This window comes from Lutjanus erythropterus, chromosome 11, assembly GCF_056507025.1.
Source record: "Lutjanus erythropterus isolate fLutEry1 chromosome 11, fLutEry1.hap2, whole genome shotgun sequence".
NCBI classification, from domain to species: Eukaryota; Metazoa; Chordata; class Actinopteri; order Lutjaniformes; family Lutjanidae; genus Lutjanus; species Lutjanus erythropterus.
In genome coordinates, this window is record NC_139327.1 from 11,940,649 (window position 1) to 11,954,108 (window position 13,460).

General features: G+C 40.8%; 1 protein-coding gene across 1 annotated transcript in view; it reads left to right on the forward strand.

The window, feature by feature from the left end:
• The window catches only part of lhfpl7 (LHFPL tetraspan subfamily member 7), a 145,519-nt gene that overhangs the window by 36,147 nt on the left and 95,912 nt on the right, over positions 1–13,460 (forward strand). Inside the window, exon 2 of the mRNA XM_084730874.1 lies at positions 4,874–5,012. Coding sequence (XP_084587000.1) covers positions 4,874–5,012 — 139 coding nt within the window. The remainder of the gene's footprint in view (positions 1–4,873; positions 5,013–13,460) is intronic.

Below are 13,460 nucleotides of genomic sequence, written 5' to 3' on the forward strand. Positions count from 1 at the left end.
TCTGTAAGTAAAAAATGGTAATGATTATGAGTTTGTTTCATCAGAACAGAACACACACAGACGCAGAGTCTGGAGTTGATTAATTGGGGCACCATTAATTGAAATGTTAGTTGGTTTCTGTAAAAATAGCTGTGTAGTGCTCTGATAGCCTTTGTTAGTCTCTTGGGCTGTGTTTAAATGGCACGCAGAAAATGTCATGTGTATAAATCTATTAGTGCTCGGAGATAATGAAGTGCCTGAAAAATGGACAGAATACACAAAAAGCGGCTGGATTTACAGCTTACATAGGGAAATATTTAGACTTACAGCCATTTACAGCAATACATTTCTAATTTCAGGCATGCATTTTAATGCTAATCGTCATTTTCAGACTTAATTCAGCTGCCTACAACATCACAGCATGTCTCTTATTGTTTAGTGAGAGCGTACCTTATATACCTGAACATGGCTGTCCTCCCCCTCTCAGGCTCCACTCCCCCATATGAGACATGATGTACCTTTAATGTGTCATATTGAATTGAGAACAGCAGGGTGGGAGGTGGGCTGCACACTGGGAGCCCACGAGGCACGCCAAGATCAAGCACCAGAGAGAGAGGAGACATTCCTCTGCATACATGAATATCATTCCAGCGAGAGAGCAAGGAGAACAAAGACTGCTGAAGTTAATGACTTCTCTGTATCTTCAAGTGCGCCGCTGCGTTTCCTCTGTCCTCTTGTAGTCGGCAGGTTCAAAACAAGGAAAACAAGTAGCTGTGGCAGGAGCGCCACAGATAAGGGCTCTTACTGGCAACATGTTTTTTCTTTACTTGTTAAGTCCCTGTTGTGGTATATTAAAGTGATTATAAAAAGTAGTTTTATGTTGACAAGGGATTGCAAGTCTGATTAACCCTGATAATGGACCTTTTTAACACCAGCCATATTAATATGAAATAAAGAGGGTAAACACAGGTTATTAATGATACTAATTAAGGTTCTGTTCCATTTAGTGTATCAGAGCCTCTCCAATGAGCCAACAAGCACAAGAGCAGCACCCTGACTCTGTTTGACCTGAATGGAAGCGAACCTTAATTAGTATCAATGGTTTTGGCTGCGGTTACTCAACTATTCCATATGAAAATGTCTGCTGTGAAGAAGGTCTGTTATCGTCCTCTGCTTGATTGTTGAGTCTCATTCCGAAAACATCAGAATTTGGTGAGATGTGGATGAATGAGACTTAACAATCAGCTATCTTTCTCCAGAACTGCTTACTGCACCTTACAAGGATTTTTTTTTGCTGTAGATTGACAGGAAATGGTAGAGAGAAGGAGAGGGAAAGAGCAGCAGGCTGGAACCACTGCTGAGGACTCAGCCTCTGCACGAGGGACACAAGCTCCACTAAGTGAGCCACCTGGGCACCGCCTTTAAAGGAAAAATATGGTGTGGATTATTTTTATAGCCCTAAATCACAAACTTGCCTCAAAGGGCTTTACTATCTGTAGCATATGACACAGACCATCCTTAGACCTTATAGGCGTCTTGTGTGCAGAGTAAAACAAAAAAGAAAAGGAAAAAAGACACTATGGAGAAACAGAAGGATAAAATTTGGTTACTGCAAGTCCAAGTGTCAAGAAATATGAAGAATATGCATGTGGTTTTGCAGGTTTTAATACCTGTACCCACTATGAAAGTAGGGAAAACAATATTAAGATTCTACAGCAAAAATGCAAACATCAGCATGCAGACATGCTCACAATGGAACTACTACTGATAATAATAATAACAAAAATAATGATGATCTTTATTTCTAGAGAACTTTTCAAAATTCAGCTTCACAAAGGCAGCAAAATAAAACAGACAGGTTGGAAAGTCATTAAATTTTAAAAGAAAACAGATAAAATGCTTCAGTTTAAAATGGCAAACATAGGAAAATAAAACCATTTTCAGAAATAAAACCATCCAAAACAGTTAAAACTCAGGTATAATCTGCCTCTTCGATAAAAGTACATTTTAAGTAGGGATTTAGAAGAAATCAATCAAGTAAAACAGGTCAGTTATATATGAGGGAGTGAAGCTGTTAAGAGCCTTAAAATTCATCAGCAAAAAAAATCTTAAAATCTATTTTAAACATACTGGGAGTCAGTGTAAAGAAGCTTGGTTCAGGCAGGTAAAAAGGATGTTGCAGAAATCCACACGTGATGAGATGAAAGCATTTCAAATGGTCTGTGTTAGGACAGAACAATGACATTGCTAACGTGTTTAGCAAGTATCTTTACCATGTACCATTTAGTGTGTAAGCATGCTGTCATTTGCTATTAAGTACTAAGCACTAAGTACAGCTGAGACTGATGGTAATGTCATTAGTTTTGCAGATATTTAGTTAGAAACCAAAGCAGTAGGCTAATTAAAAATTTGACCTGGGTCAGTAGGACTCATCCTCTGGGAGTCTTGAATATATGTAGAAGATTTTCATTTCAGAATTTCCCTGTCTGCTGTTTCCTGGCTGTTACTGAAGCTTCCATTAGTTAATATCCCAGCAGCCACCACAAAGGAAAAATTGTCACGAGACACTGTACTGGTAGAGGACTGAGAAATAATCACTGTGCTGAATAATGATGACATCTGAATCACAAATGAGATCAAATTAAACTTATAATCTATCTCAAAATGATTAGCAGTGAAATCACTTTTCTGAGGGAGTTGTTTTAATTCTTCACTGCACTTCCTTTGCACCACGGCTGTGGTCAAGGTGCCCTTGTGCAAGGCACTTAGCTCCCTGCAGCTTCCAAGGAGCTGATCTGTAACCCACATGTGAATATGTGTGAACACACTGTTTATGTATGCGGGGCGTTGGTGAGGAACACACACATTCTACAAACGTGGACGAATAAAGGTCAAAAGAATAATCATCATCATTGCCACCAACATCACAGCACTTAAATATTTCCCAGCTCCCTTCTCTGCCTTTCTGCCAAACACCCAGAACAAGCTAATTAAATCTTCTGTCAGGCATGGAAATCACTCTGCTTTCATCCTTCCTCCATTCACGTCAGTCACATCAGGGACATGCATAATGACACGTGTTTTAGGGCTGTAATTCCCTCGTGCATGTTAGACATTTCCCTCCGATCGCCCCCGCCTGCATGCTAATCACTAACGCGACGCTGTTTTCTGACGGCGTTAGCGTGCGGCACTTGTCCCTCTACTTGTTTTAAAATGTGTCGAGGAGGATGTGTGGCGGCTTTATTGAAGCTGGAGAGTCACTTTGAGAGGTTATGCAGATCAAACAGCACCGCGAAGATGCACAGGTTGTGGGAAACACTCACTCGTACACACACTCCCTCAGGGCTGACACACTGTGGGGCTTTAAACTTAGCTGCCAATCGCCAAGGATACATGCTTTCCCAGGAGTCTCTGTAAGAGCAGAGCGAGAGGGCACATGAGGACTTTGATCAGCATGAAAAGACAGTCAAAACACAGACGGGGCATTTGTGCAAATGACCTAACTTTTTCACAGCTGGAGAATCAAATGTGCCAAGTTTGTTGTTCCCACTGTTAGACCCTTATTTCTTAGACTGTTTGCACCAACAAAGTTGAATTTAATCTAAGATCAGTTCTAATCAGCGTTGAGGAAAACTACTTTTAAATTGGTAAATCGACATTTAAAAATAAGCAGCGCTCTGTTGCACAATTAAAAAACAATCTAATTTTATTAAATCCAAGTTTATTGAGTTAGACTGTAATTAATCAATGCAGAGGTTGCTCACCAAAATCAACATGAATTAAAAAAAAAAGAAAGAATTGAACGCTGTCAGGATCTAGTCAGTATAAAAGATGGGGAGAAACCCTTAACTTTTGTCTGCTCTGTATTCTAGAACACAATGTTGAATTATGTGCTTGCCAGCTAAAACAGTTAAAATATTTTGTTTGGTTGCCAGCTAAAAAGTTATTTTCCTTGTTAGTTTACTCATGATGGCTCGGCAATGAGGCTCCTTTGAGAAAAACTTACTGGCCGAATCATCAACTGCAGTAAAAATAAAGAAGAGACGCGTCATAAAGATCTGTAGAGCTGAATTTGTTCCTTTACTTTTTTTTTAAGGAACTTGATTATTTTTGCTCAGTCGGTTTCAAAAAGGCAGCAGTTTTAAAAGTTCAACCTCCTCCTGTGTAAGTTTGAAGTTAATACTGGATCACAGTTTACATTGGAGTTTAAAGTTTTGGTGCAACAGAAAGACAGGTTTAAATGTTATATTTCCTAATTTTAAGGTATTCTAAAGGTGTGGCGCAATTAATTGGCTACCAATTAATCGGTCTGACTTACCAGTGTGGATTAATTAATGCAGTCACAGCTCTGCACAAAAGTTGTGAATAAATCTGTCCCATGTGTGTATGAAATAATGCTTCCTGCCTCTGTTTTGCTCTTCTTGCTGCAGCGTGTGTGTGTGTGTGTGTGTGTGTGTGTGTGTGTGTGTGTGTGTGTGTGTGTGTGTGTGTGTGTGTGTGTGTGTGTGTGTGTGTGTGTGTGATTAAGCAGAGATGTAATGAATAATGACAGAGCCCTGTTGTTTGGCCATGGAGTGCTGTTTTCCAGCTCAGAGAGCCATTAACCTGTTGGGAGGATTGACTGTGAGATTACACAATCTGACCCGACCAAAACACAGACTTTTGGCTTTGGGGAGTGTTTCCAAACGTAGCGATGAATCATAACTCTCTAACAGGACAGTAAACATGTACACATTGGTTGGTGGCTGCATGATAGAACAAGTATCTTCCCACAGAAGAAGAATTTGCTCCCTGTTGTGAATGTTTGGAACAGTATGAATAGTGTGGTGGTGCTGGGTCTACTTCAGTAAATAAATGGAGCTGAAATCAAATTGTTTTTGTTTGTGTTCCTCAGACCAGTGCAGTGCTGTGTTCAGGAGGCTGTGCTCTGCTGGCCGTCAGCTCCCTGTTGGCCATCATCACCATCTTCCTGCCCAGTGGAGGATGTGAGAGGAGGATCTGCACCTTGGCTGGATACATGCAGATGGCTGCAGGTCAGTACAGATGTGAACACACACACAGAGGTAGCAACACACTCCTGCAAGACACCCACAGAGATGGAGGACATCCTTTCTTACGAAGCTGTATCTGTATAAAATTGATAATTTCAGCAAATTTCATTCTCCCCGTGCCTCTCAAATACAAGACATCCTTCTCAATCCTGTCTTCACCATCAGAGCCACTCTGCAGCAAGCACCGATAGCGTTGTGTTTTACTAGAACTATAAAAAAACGGAGCTGACTTTGTCGCCCATCAGTCACAAAAACAAAAAAAGACAAAAGAAACAACTCGAGGACAGCTGCTGCTAGGCAACCAGAATCTGCATGGCACTTGTAGGGGTGAATCTGTGAAAGGGAAGGCGAGGGTAGATTTAGAGCTCGCTGTAAAAAGACAATTATGCCTCCTTAACACAGGTCATTGGTTCAGGGCTACATGTGACTTATCAGGCCGCCGCTTTCACTCAAACAGAGAAGTAGTCTCGTAAACAAAGCGTGGTCGTGTCAGCGCTTGGGCTTTAAAAATCCCATAATACAGCACGGCTCATGTCACCGCTCAGTACCGGCCTTCACACTCCTGCCTTGTGCATCGGACCATTTTAATGGCTTTTGGTACAAATGTTTCTGTTGTTGTATGAGAAGATAAGGTTGCTGTGTGCTTTACTTAGCAACATATTTCCCTTATATGTGCATTTTCACATTTACCACCTTCATACATAAAACCTGACGGTTTGTATTAATATGCTTTGACCACATTGTATTTTATGCAGTCATGCCAATAAAGAGGAGTTGAAAAATTGAATTAATGTAGTGAACAACCTATTTTTGTGTGAACAGCAAGCCTCTTTAAAAATTCATCACAATATAATCTTTTTATGGACTAAATACTTGACTAGACTAAGATTTTTTAGAGTGACCTTGGCTGTAGTTTGTGTTTAGTCCAAAATAGCAAATGTTCACAAACTACATGCCAAAGTAAAATGTTGAACATAGAAAACTATACACCTGCTAAACATCAGCCTGTTGGCATAATGTGACAATATTTATAAACCCCTAAACAGGGACCTGTATGTTCATGCAGGCACGTATGCCCCCTGGAGCGCTGTAGAAAAAAGACCTTATCTTCGGCGTGACAGCTAACTGTTATCATACTGAAACAGAAGAACCTTGATGACGACACACTGACTGACACTCAGACAAAGTGCTGAACTCAGATATATGGTGCATGGCTTCTGGTTTTATTCTGGGTAATAATGAGTGGATCAGAGAAAATAAACTTCCACACTGAAAACAGCTATAATATTATAATTATTTGAATGATTTATTATCTTATTTCGACTTAAATGTGAAAACTGGGACCGTTTGGAGGTGAATGTTAAAAATCAGGACATTTAAGTGTTTTACTGATATTTTTCAGGACTCAGGACACCTAGCTTGAAAGTGGGACACACTTGGACAAACTACTGACATTAGCTTTTAGATCAGTAAAGCTTCACAGAGTCACTAGCTTAACTCTTAGGGCTGCGGTGACTACACGCTTTCCTAGTTGACTACTGGTTGTCAGGTCAAGCTGTTGGTGGACTTGTCTTCACATGTTATGATATTGATTCAATTATTAAAATATGTAGTTTTGGTCACTTAGTGATCCACCTGTTAAATGCTAATGGCAATAGCTGTAATGATTCCGAATGTGTAGGAGTAACCAACAAGGTGATAAAACATTTAGTTAATTTATTGCATCACAGTATAACCTTGTAACAAACTCAAACAAACACTCACGGCCCTGTCCTCACCTGAATCCACCGTGTCTTCTCCGTCCCCAGAGTCAGAGTGCTGGTCAGAACCACTGTAAATCATCTCTGTAATGTATTCCCTGTCTTAACAGGACCGCTAATTTATCTTACTAGCTAATGGCAGCTACAACACAGTTACGCCGGTAATTTCCCTTAGTCAGTCTTATTTTTACATAACTGACGGTCAGTTTACTTGCTTGTTAGTCCCAACAGCTGCCTCTTTTCCTTCCAGATCTTGTTCTTTTTTGAGGGCATTCTCATAAAGTCATAAGTCAATTACTCTCTCATCATCCCTGTTGACTACTTTGATGAGTGAATACAGAAATATCAAGGATGTCAGTGTTTATTTTGACCAGATAAAATCACTAGAATAGAGCCTGGGCCAACGCTTTTTCACACATCGCTCAGCCTGTTCACTTATGCATGGAGCAGGTTAGGACGTTCTCATTAGGAAAAAATGAAAATGATCAGCTGTTAACTTGACTGCATCTCTTCCAGTTAGGAAGCGATGTACAAGAAAGAAGATCTGTGTTGCAGCAATTCCCTGGTTCTAATGGCAAGGTTCTCTTTGTCTTGTTAATTTGTGTCATGTTGAATGTAAACAGCAGAAACAAAGATGCTGATGATAATATGGTTGACATCTTCACATATAAAGTTCAGTATGTGAGAAACATCGTCCAGCTGTGACTGTATTTGAGCAAGAAGCATCATCCTCCTCCCCTCGTCCCGCTTGAGTCTTTTCTGTTGCGTCCTGCCTGCTCGGAGTTCAGTCTGCCCCTCAGGTGCAACAGCCTGGTCCAGGATTTTTCTCCGCTCCTGCCATTTTCACCCTTTGCTGAAGCTCTTGCAGCACTTCTGATGCTATTTTGATTCAATAAGTCTGAAGTCACTTCGTGGACCTGCTCTTTCTCAGGTTGACTGACCCACAAACCCTTAATCGCTATTTTTTTCCTCTCTCTCATTTATTTTGCATCAGCAGCAATTACATAGCCTCTATCCTTGAGAATATTGAGTAGCTAATTTAAATGCCTGCATGTGGCATTTAACTAAGCATAATTAGAGGCTGAATTCATTGGGCAGGTTAAATCTTTACTGACAAATCTGGAACTTTCACAGGGCATGGTTAATGGTGTGTTTAAAGTGGCTCTTATTGCTTACAGCCAGACTCTCATACTTCTCTGTCTGACTCCAGGATCAGATCAATGTTGCCTTGGGAAGATGAGAAGCAGTCTGTGGCAAAGCAGGAGTACTGAGCCTCTTGTGAGTGTGTGTGTGCATCTCTGTGTGTAATCCCGTTCTGTGCAATGGAGCTGTGTGTCTTTCGTGGCGACAGACTTTGCTAAACGACAATGAGAAGCGAGGAGCCGGGCCTTTGTTCCGTTTCCAGGTCGACTCTTGTCTAGATAGACGGAGATTTCACAGAGAGCCCGCAAAGCCCCGAGGAGGGCAGATCAGAAGAGTGTTTGTTTTCCCAGCATCGCAAGTGTGTGTGCGTGTTTGTGAGCGTGCGCATGCAACCAAAGAGAGCTGATAAACTGAAACAAGTAGATTAAGAACAATGCTTTTCTTTGTGGTATGCATATTATCAGTGTTGCTTTTGAGGGTGTGTGTTTTCCACCAGATTGGGAGAAATGAAGTGCTGACGAGATGCTGCTTGTCAACTTCGCCTTCGCTGAAAGAAGTGATGCCTGTTTTGATCCCCGTGTTTTCTACAGTATCTCTGACAGGCAAAAGGGATGTGTGTGAGAGGGTGTGTTACTCCACTTATGAAGGCTGAATGTCATTATGAGATGAAAACTAAAAAGAGAAATCCTACAAAGTGAGGACATTTTGCTGATCAGAACTTTTTTCGAGCTTTGGGAAAAAGTTTAAAATCAGACTAAGGTTAGAATGTTTAGATGAGGGTAAAGGTGAGGGTTTAAATCACCTTGAAGTAGTGTTTTGAGAATTTCTTGTAAATCAGTGAAATGTCAGGGCAGATTTATTTGATGGCTTTTGTCTGATTAGCAACTTGAGACACGAGAATGGAGTTGGAAGCTAATCTCTATAAACATATATCTGCATATAAATGCAGATACATTTTTAAAAAACTGACACTTAATTGATGTCAGACATTAGTAGATGGGTTCTGAAATTGCTCCTGCATGGAACCAAAGCCCACTCAAATGTGATTGGTTAATACTTCTATGACTCCAAATAGGAACCAGAAGACTTCTGATACCAAAATGTTATCTCTTGCCTGCAGATTCTGCATTTGTATGCAGATACATGTTCATAGAGATTAGGCGTGTTGTGGAAGTGTGGTTTAGGTTAAGGTTAGTCAGCTTCAACAAAAGGTCAGAATTCACTAAAAAAAGTTCAATTTAACTAGTTAAAACTAATTAAAATTACATTGAAAAAATTAAGAATCTGTGAATATGCAAATACTGCTTATTCTAAAAGTTTAAAGATGTCTCCTACTGCACTGAGAAGTCTTATTTCCTGCATCACACGTGTAAGTTGCATATTGGACAATGACTGGCCTCAAACTAGTTGTGATGTCTCAAAGAGACAAATAAAAACAAGCCAGTGAGATCATGCATCGTGTACACAACCTTCTGTGTTGAATGTAAAGACACCTTCCCCAGGTGAAATACCACATTTTTAGGGAGTTCTGTGGTTCATGTTAAACTCATCTCCAAAACACTTTCTGTTTCCATTTACAGCACCATTTTCTGCATCGCTGCTACTATCACACAGCTAGAAGGTGGGCGGCACCACCCAGGAATGTTTGTATGTGCTCTTCGTAGTAGAAGTGCATTATGACCTTACATGTCAACTATTCTGTCATGTCTTGCCCCATAAACACACACTCACACACACACACACAGCCGAGGGCTGGGCTGAACCAGGAAAAACCTTTTTCGAGGTAAAGCTGCCTGGCTCTTTCTCAGCTCCGCTGGTCCCATGGGTGAAGTCCAGAATTAGATGTGAACTTGCTAACCCACCGCTGGTGAAGCTCTGCGCCCCATCCAGCGGTTCAGCTGCTGCGCCGCCAAGCACTGCCGCCATCAATGTTTTACGCTCTGAGAGAGAAGGAGGCAGAACATTTCTGTGTGCTAAGGCGGGGAGCTTTTTCTCCTGTCATGCATATTTCATTGTCCTGTTCTTCTTAGTGGTCAGGATCCATCGGATTGGACGGCTCTTTGGTCTGCTGGTGTGTGTGTGTGTGTGTGTGTGTGTGTGTGTGTGTGGAGAGAGAGTGAACAGGCAGGGAGATATGCACTCACACACTCTGCACGGTTAAGAAATACATACAAATATTACTGCACTCTTAGAAATAAAGATGCCAGCCAGGACCATAAAGAGTTCTTCAGGAGATTCCTTTTTGGTTCCTATTAGAACCTTTTATTAAGATTTCCCCTTGAACCCTTCTAAGGGTGCCAACAAGAACCCACCCAGGACGTACTACCAAGAACCTGTTTATATTTCCGGGGTTTTAGTTTATACTATGGTACAGAAAAAAAACCCTGCACAAACCCTTTCAGAGAGTTCTACCTGGAACCCGACATGAAGGGTAATACTTGAATGAATGAATTCGTAAGAGCTTTCACTCAGAACCCCCTACGAGAGGCTCTACAGAGAACCCTTTTATGGTGTAATGGTTCCACCTAGAACGCTCTCTGGGTGGTCTATCCAGAACCTTTCCACCTTCAAAGTGTGCCAACCAGGACCTATCCAGGGGGTTCTACTGAAGAACATTTTATAATCCAAGGGTTTTATCTAGAACACACCAAGGGGTCCTACTAAGAACCTTCTTTTATTCCATCTCTTAAAATGTTTCTTTGGATGAAAAGGGTTCTCAATGGAACACTTGCGAAGAATGCTTGACAAACCCTTTCTTCAAAAAAAGGTTCTTCAGAAGCAAATGATTCTGGGTAAAATCTCAGCCCTTCAGGAAGAACCCTTTTGGAACCCTTATAAGAGTATAAATTTCTAAGTTTGTGAAGACACACAAACTTAACATTTTATTTTAATTTCTGACGTTCTATCAGCCCAGTTTTCAGTAACAGTGACTCTACCTCTCATTCTTGCTGACCCCCCCAGTTCTTTCAGTTCATACTCAGATTCACCTGCTGACAGAAGCAGCAGAACGCTGCGTCGGGGTTTTGTCGTGGTACAACGCTCCGGCAGATTCTCGCGGTGCAGTTATCTGCCCAGGGCTGAAGACATGTCACACTCGGCTGCGTGTACAAGCTCTCGCTGCACATACAAGCTTAATCTCAGCTGTTTTCCTGCAGGGTTATAGCCATATTAACATAAGGAGATCATTTACATTATGTGCTTACATAAAAAGTGCTGCAGATTTTATTTGCTGCATTGATTGCCTGTTGTTTTCTCCTTTTATTGATTTGACTGCGAGTGAGTAGTATTCCAGTTCAAAAAAAAAATGTTAGTAATGTGAAAATGGTTCTCTGGGAGTTGCCTGGGTTGAGCACTTGAAAGGGATACGCCTGAAGCTGTGTTTTTCTGCTCTTGAAAGAAATATGAACCAAAGCGTTTTTTTTTTTTTTTTACCTGTGCAGCCAGAGATGTTTGTGTTGTTTGTGGTTTTTCATTGTTACATGGAGAGATAAAAGCAGAGGAAGAGCACTCGGCAAGAGACGAAAACCACGACTGAAATGTGGCTTCATTTTGAATGCTGAATTTGGCAGGACGGTTCGGTGACGGCTTTTAAAGACAAATGAAAAGTATGAAAACCCAGTTTTTCCGCATGAGGGATCCTATAATTTAAGAAATCTTTTATGTGCTGCAGCATGAAAATTTTCTTGTGTTTATCCCAAAATGTCAAGATACCATTGCAATCCTTTCCCCTCCAGACATCAAACATCAAATAAAGTAACCAACAGAGTTCCAAGCAGAAAGCAAGTTATTGGAAAAAAAAAAAACAGCGTCCTGAAGTAGTATCTGACTTTATTATTTAAATGTGGACTTAGCAGTAGCAGCCCCTTCTCATTCACAATGCATCAAATATGGCAGCTTGGTCAGTGATGCTCTAGGTTTACCTGCAGCTTAATTTCTGGAACTGGCTGTCTGTTGTTATGCTTTGATTGTGCCATTGAAGGTATAGCGTAAAGAGCAAAAAAGTTGGTGTTTACTTATGTACATTACCTAGGCTGTTACAAAAAACTTATTTTAACCCAAACAACAACCTTTTCCTCAACCTAACTAAATAGTTTTATTTTCCGGATCAACCCAAGTTTTGTGCTTTTTTTGTTAATTTGAAAGTCCACCCAAATGTTGCATATTTATTTTTGCCAATGTGACCACATGTAGCTTGAAGTGTACGTACAGCGTCATAGTTTGAATTGATGATGATTTGTGAGTTAGAACATATTGGCAGTAGTGCTCTGAATAAAGCCTGGTGAAGTGATGTAGATATCAAAATATATTCTTTGCTAAACTAATTTGGGAAAGTTGCACTGATTTTGGTATTTGGAGTTATTTACAACAGTATCATTAGTGGATACATGCTTCCCTCTGCACAGTCATGCAGTTAGCAGATGGTAGAAAGCAAATAGTTTATGAAACTGCTCACATCAAGGTCTGTAGATTATCTTGAGTAACCAGGTCATGATTTCTGGAGAGAAACATTGCTGCTGAGCTTTTCAAATGTATTTTTGCTGCTTTCAGCACCACAAGCCGAGTGCAATCAGTTTCATTATACTGAAGAGAAGGCAGACAACTATATCCAAAACTCTATAATTCAATTTAAAACAATCTAAATGGATAAATAGCAATGCTGACTAGAGGAAAAATATGATTTTGGGGTGAACTTTCCCTTTACAACACTGCTGTGCCCAAGTACAGCCACTGTAAACTCTTAGTCTTATTAGAGGTGGAGAGGTCCAGAGGTAAAACTATTAAGTCAATTTAAGTAAGTTTAGTATTTGACCAACAGTAACATAGTTCTGTTTAGTAGAAATATGTTTTCCTTCTTTTACCAGCTGATTAATTATCCTTCGACCCCTCTGATTTATTTTGCATTCTGACCCAGCAACTAGATTATTCTTTTGATATCTGTAGATATCACAGTGCTGTGTTTCAGCCACAGGACTGAATTTAAATCAAAAGCGTGACACTTTGGCTGCTCTCGGCACCAAATGAACAAATTTTGCAGTCGCAGCAGAATGAATGAAAACTACCCTATGAAGGAATGTTATCATTCGCTCAGTGAACCATCTTTTGGCTGAAAAAGGTTTCTAATTTGCAGCTAAACTCCATCCAACCCTGACTGTACTCTGTGAATATTTCTCTTTGAAGATCCCCCCCTGTGAAACCCCCCTGAAACTGTACCTTCTTATCTGCATCCCCATCACAGAAAGTCGTTCGGTGTTTTTACCCCTGACCCCAGCTGCTGCTTGGGAAAGGAAGGAAAGGCAGTGTGTGTTCCCTCACTCACATACACACACTCTCACATCCAGCTTCATTGTGCTGATGCTGAGGAAGACTGGCCTGCTGTGTCAGCGTTCCCTTGGGCAAAGCTGCTATGCAGATGTCCTCCGAAGCATGGTGATGAAAATAGGAAGTTGCTTTGATCAAAGCACCTGCTGTGTTATTTCACCGCTGGAGCCCATATGGTACCTGTGCCAGCTGTCAATCACCTCTCCGA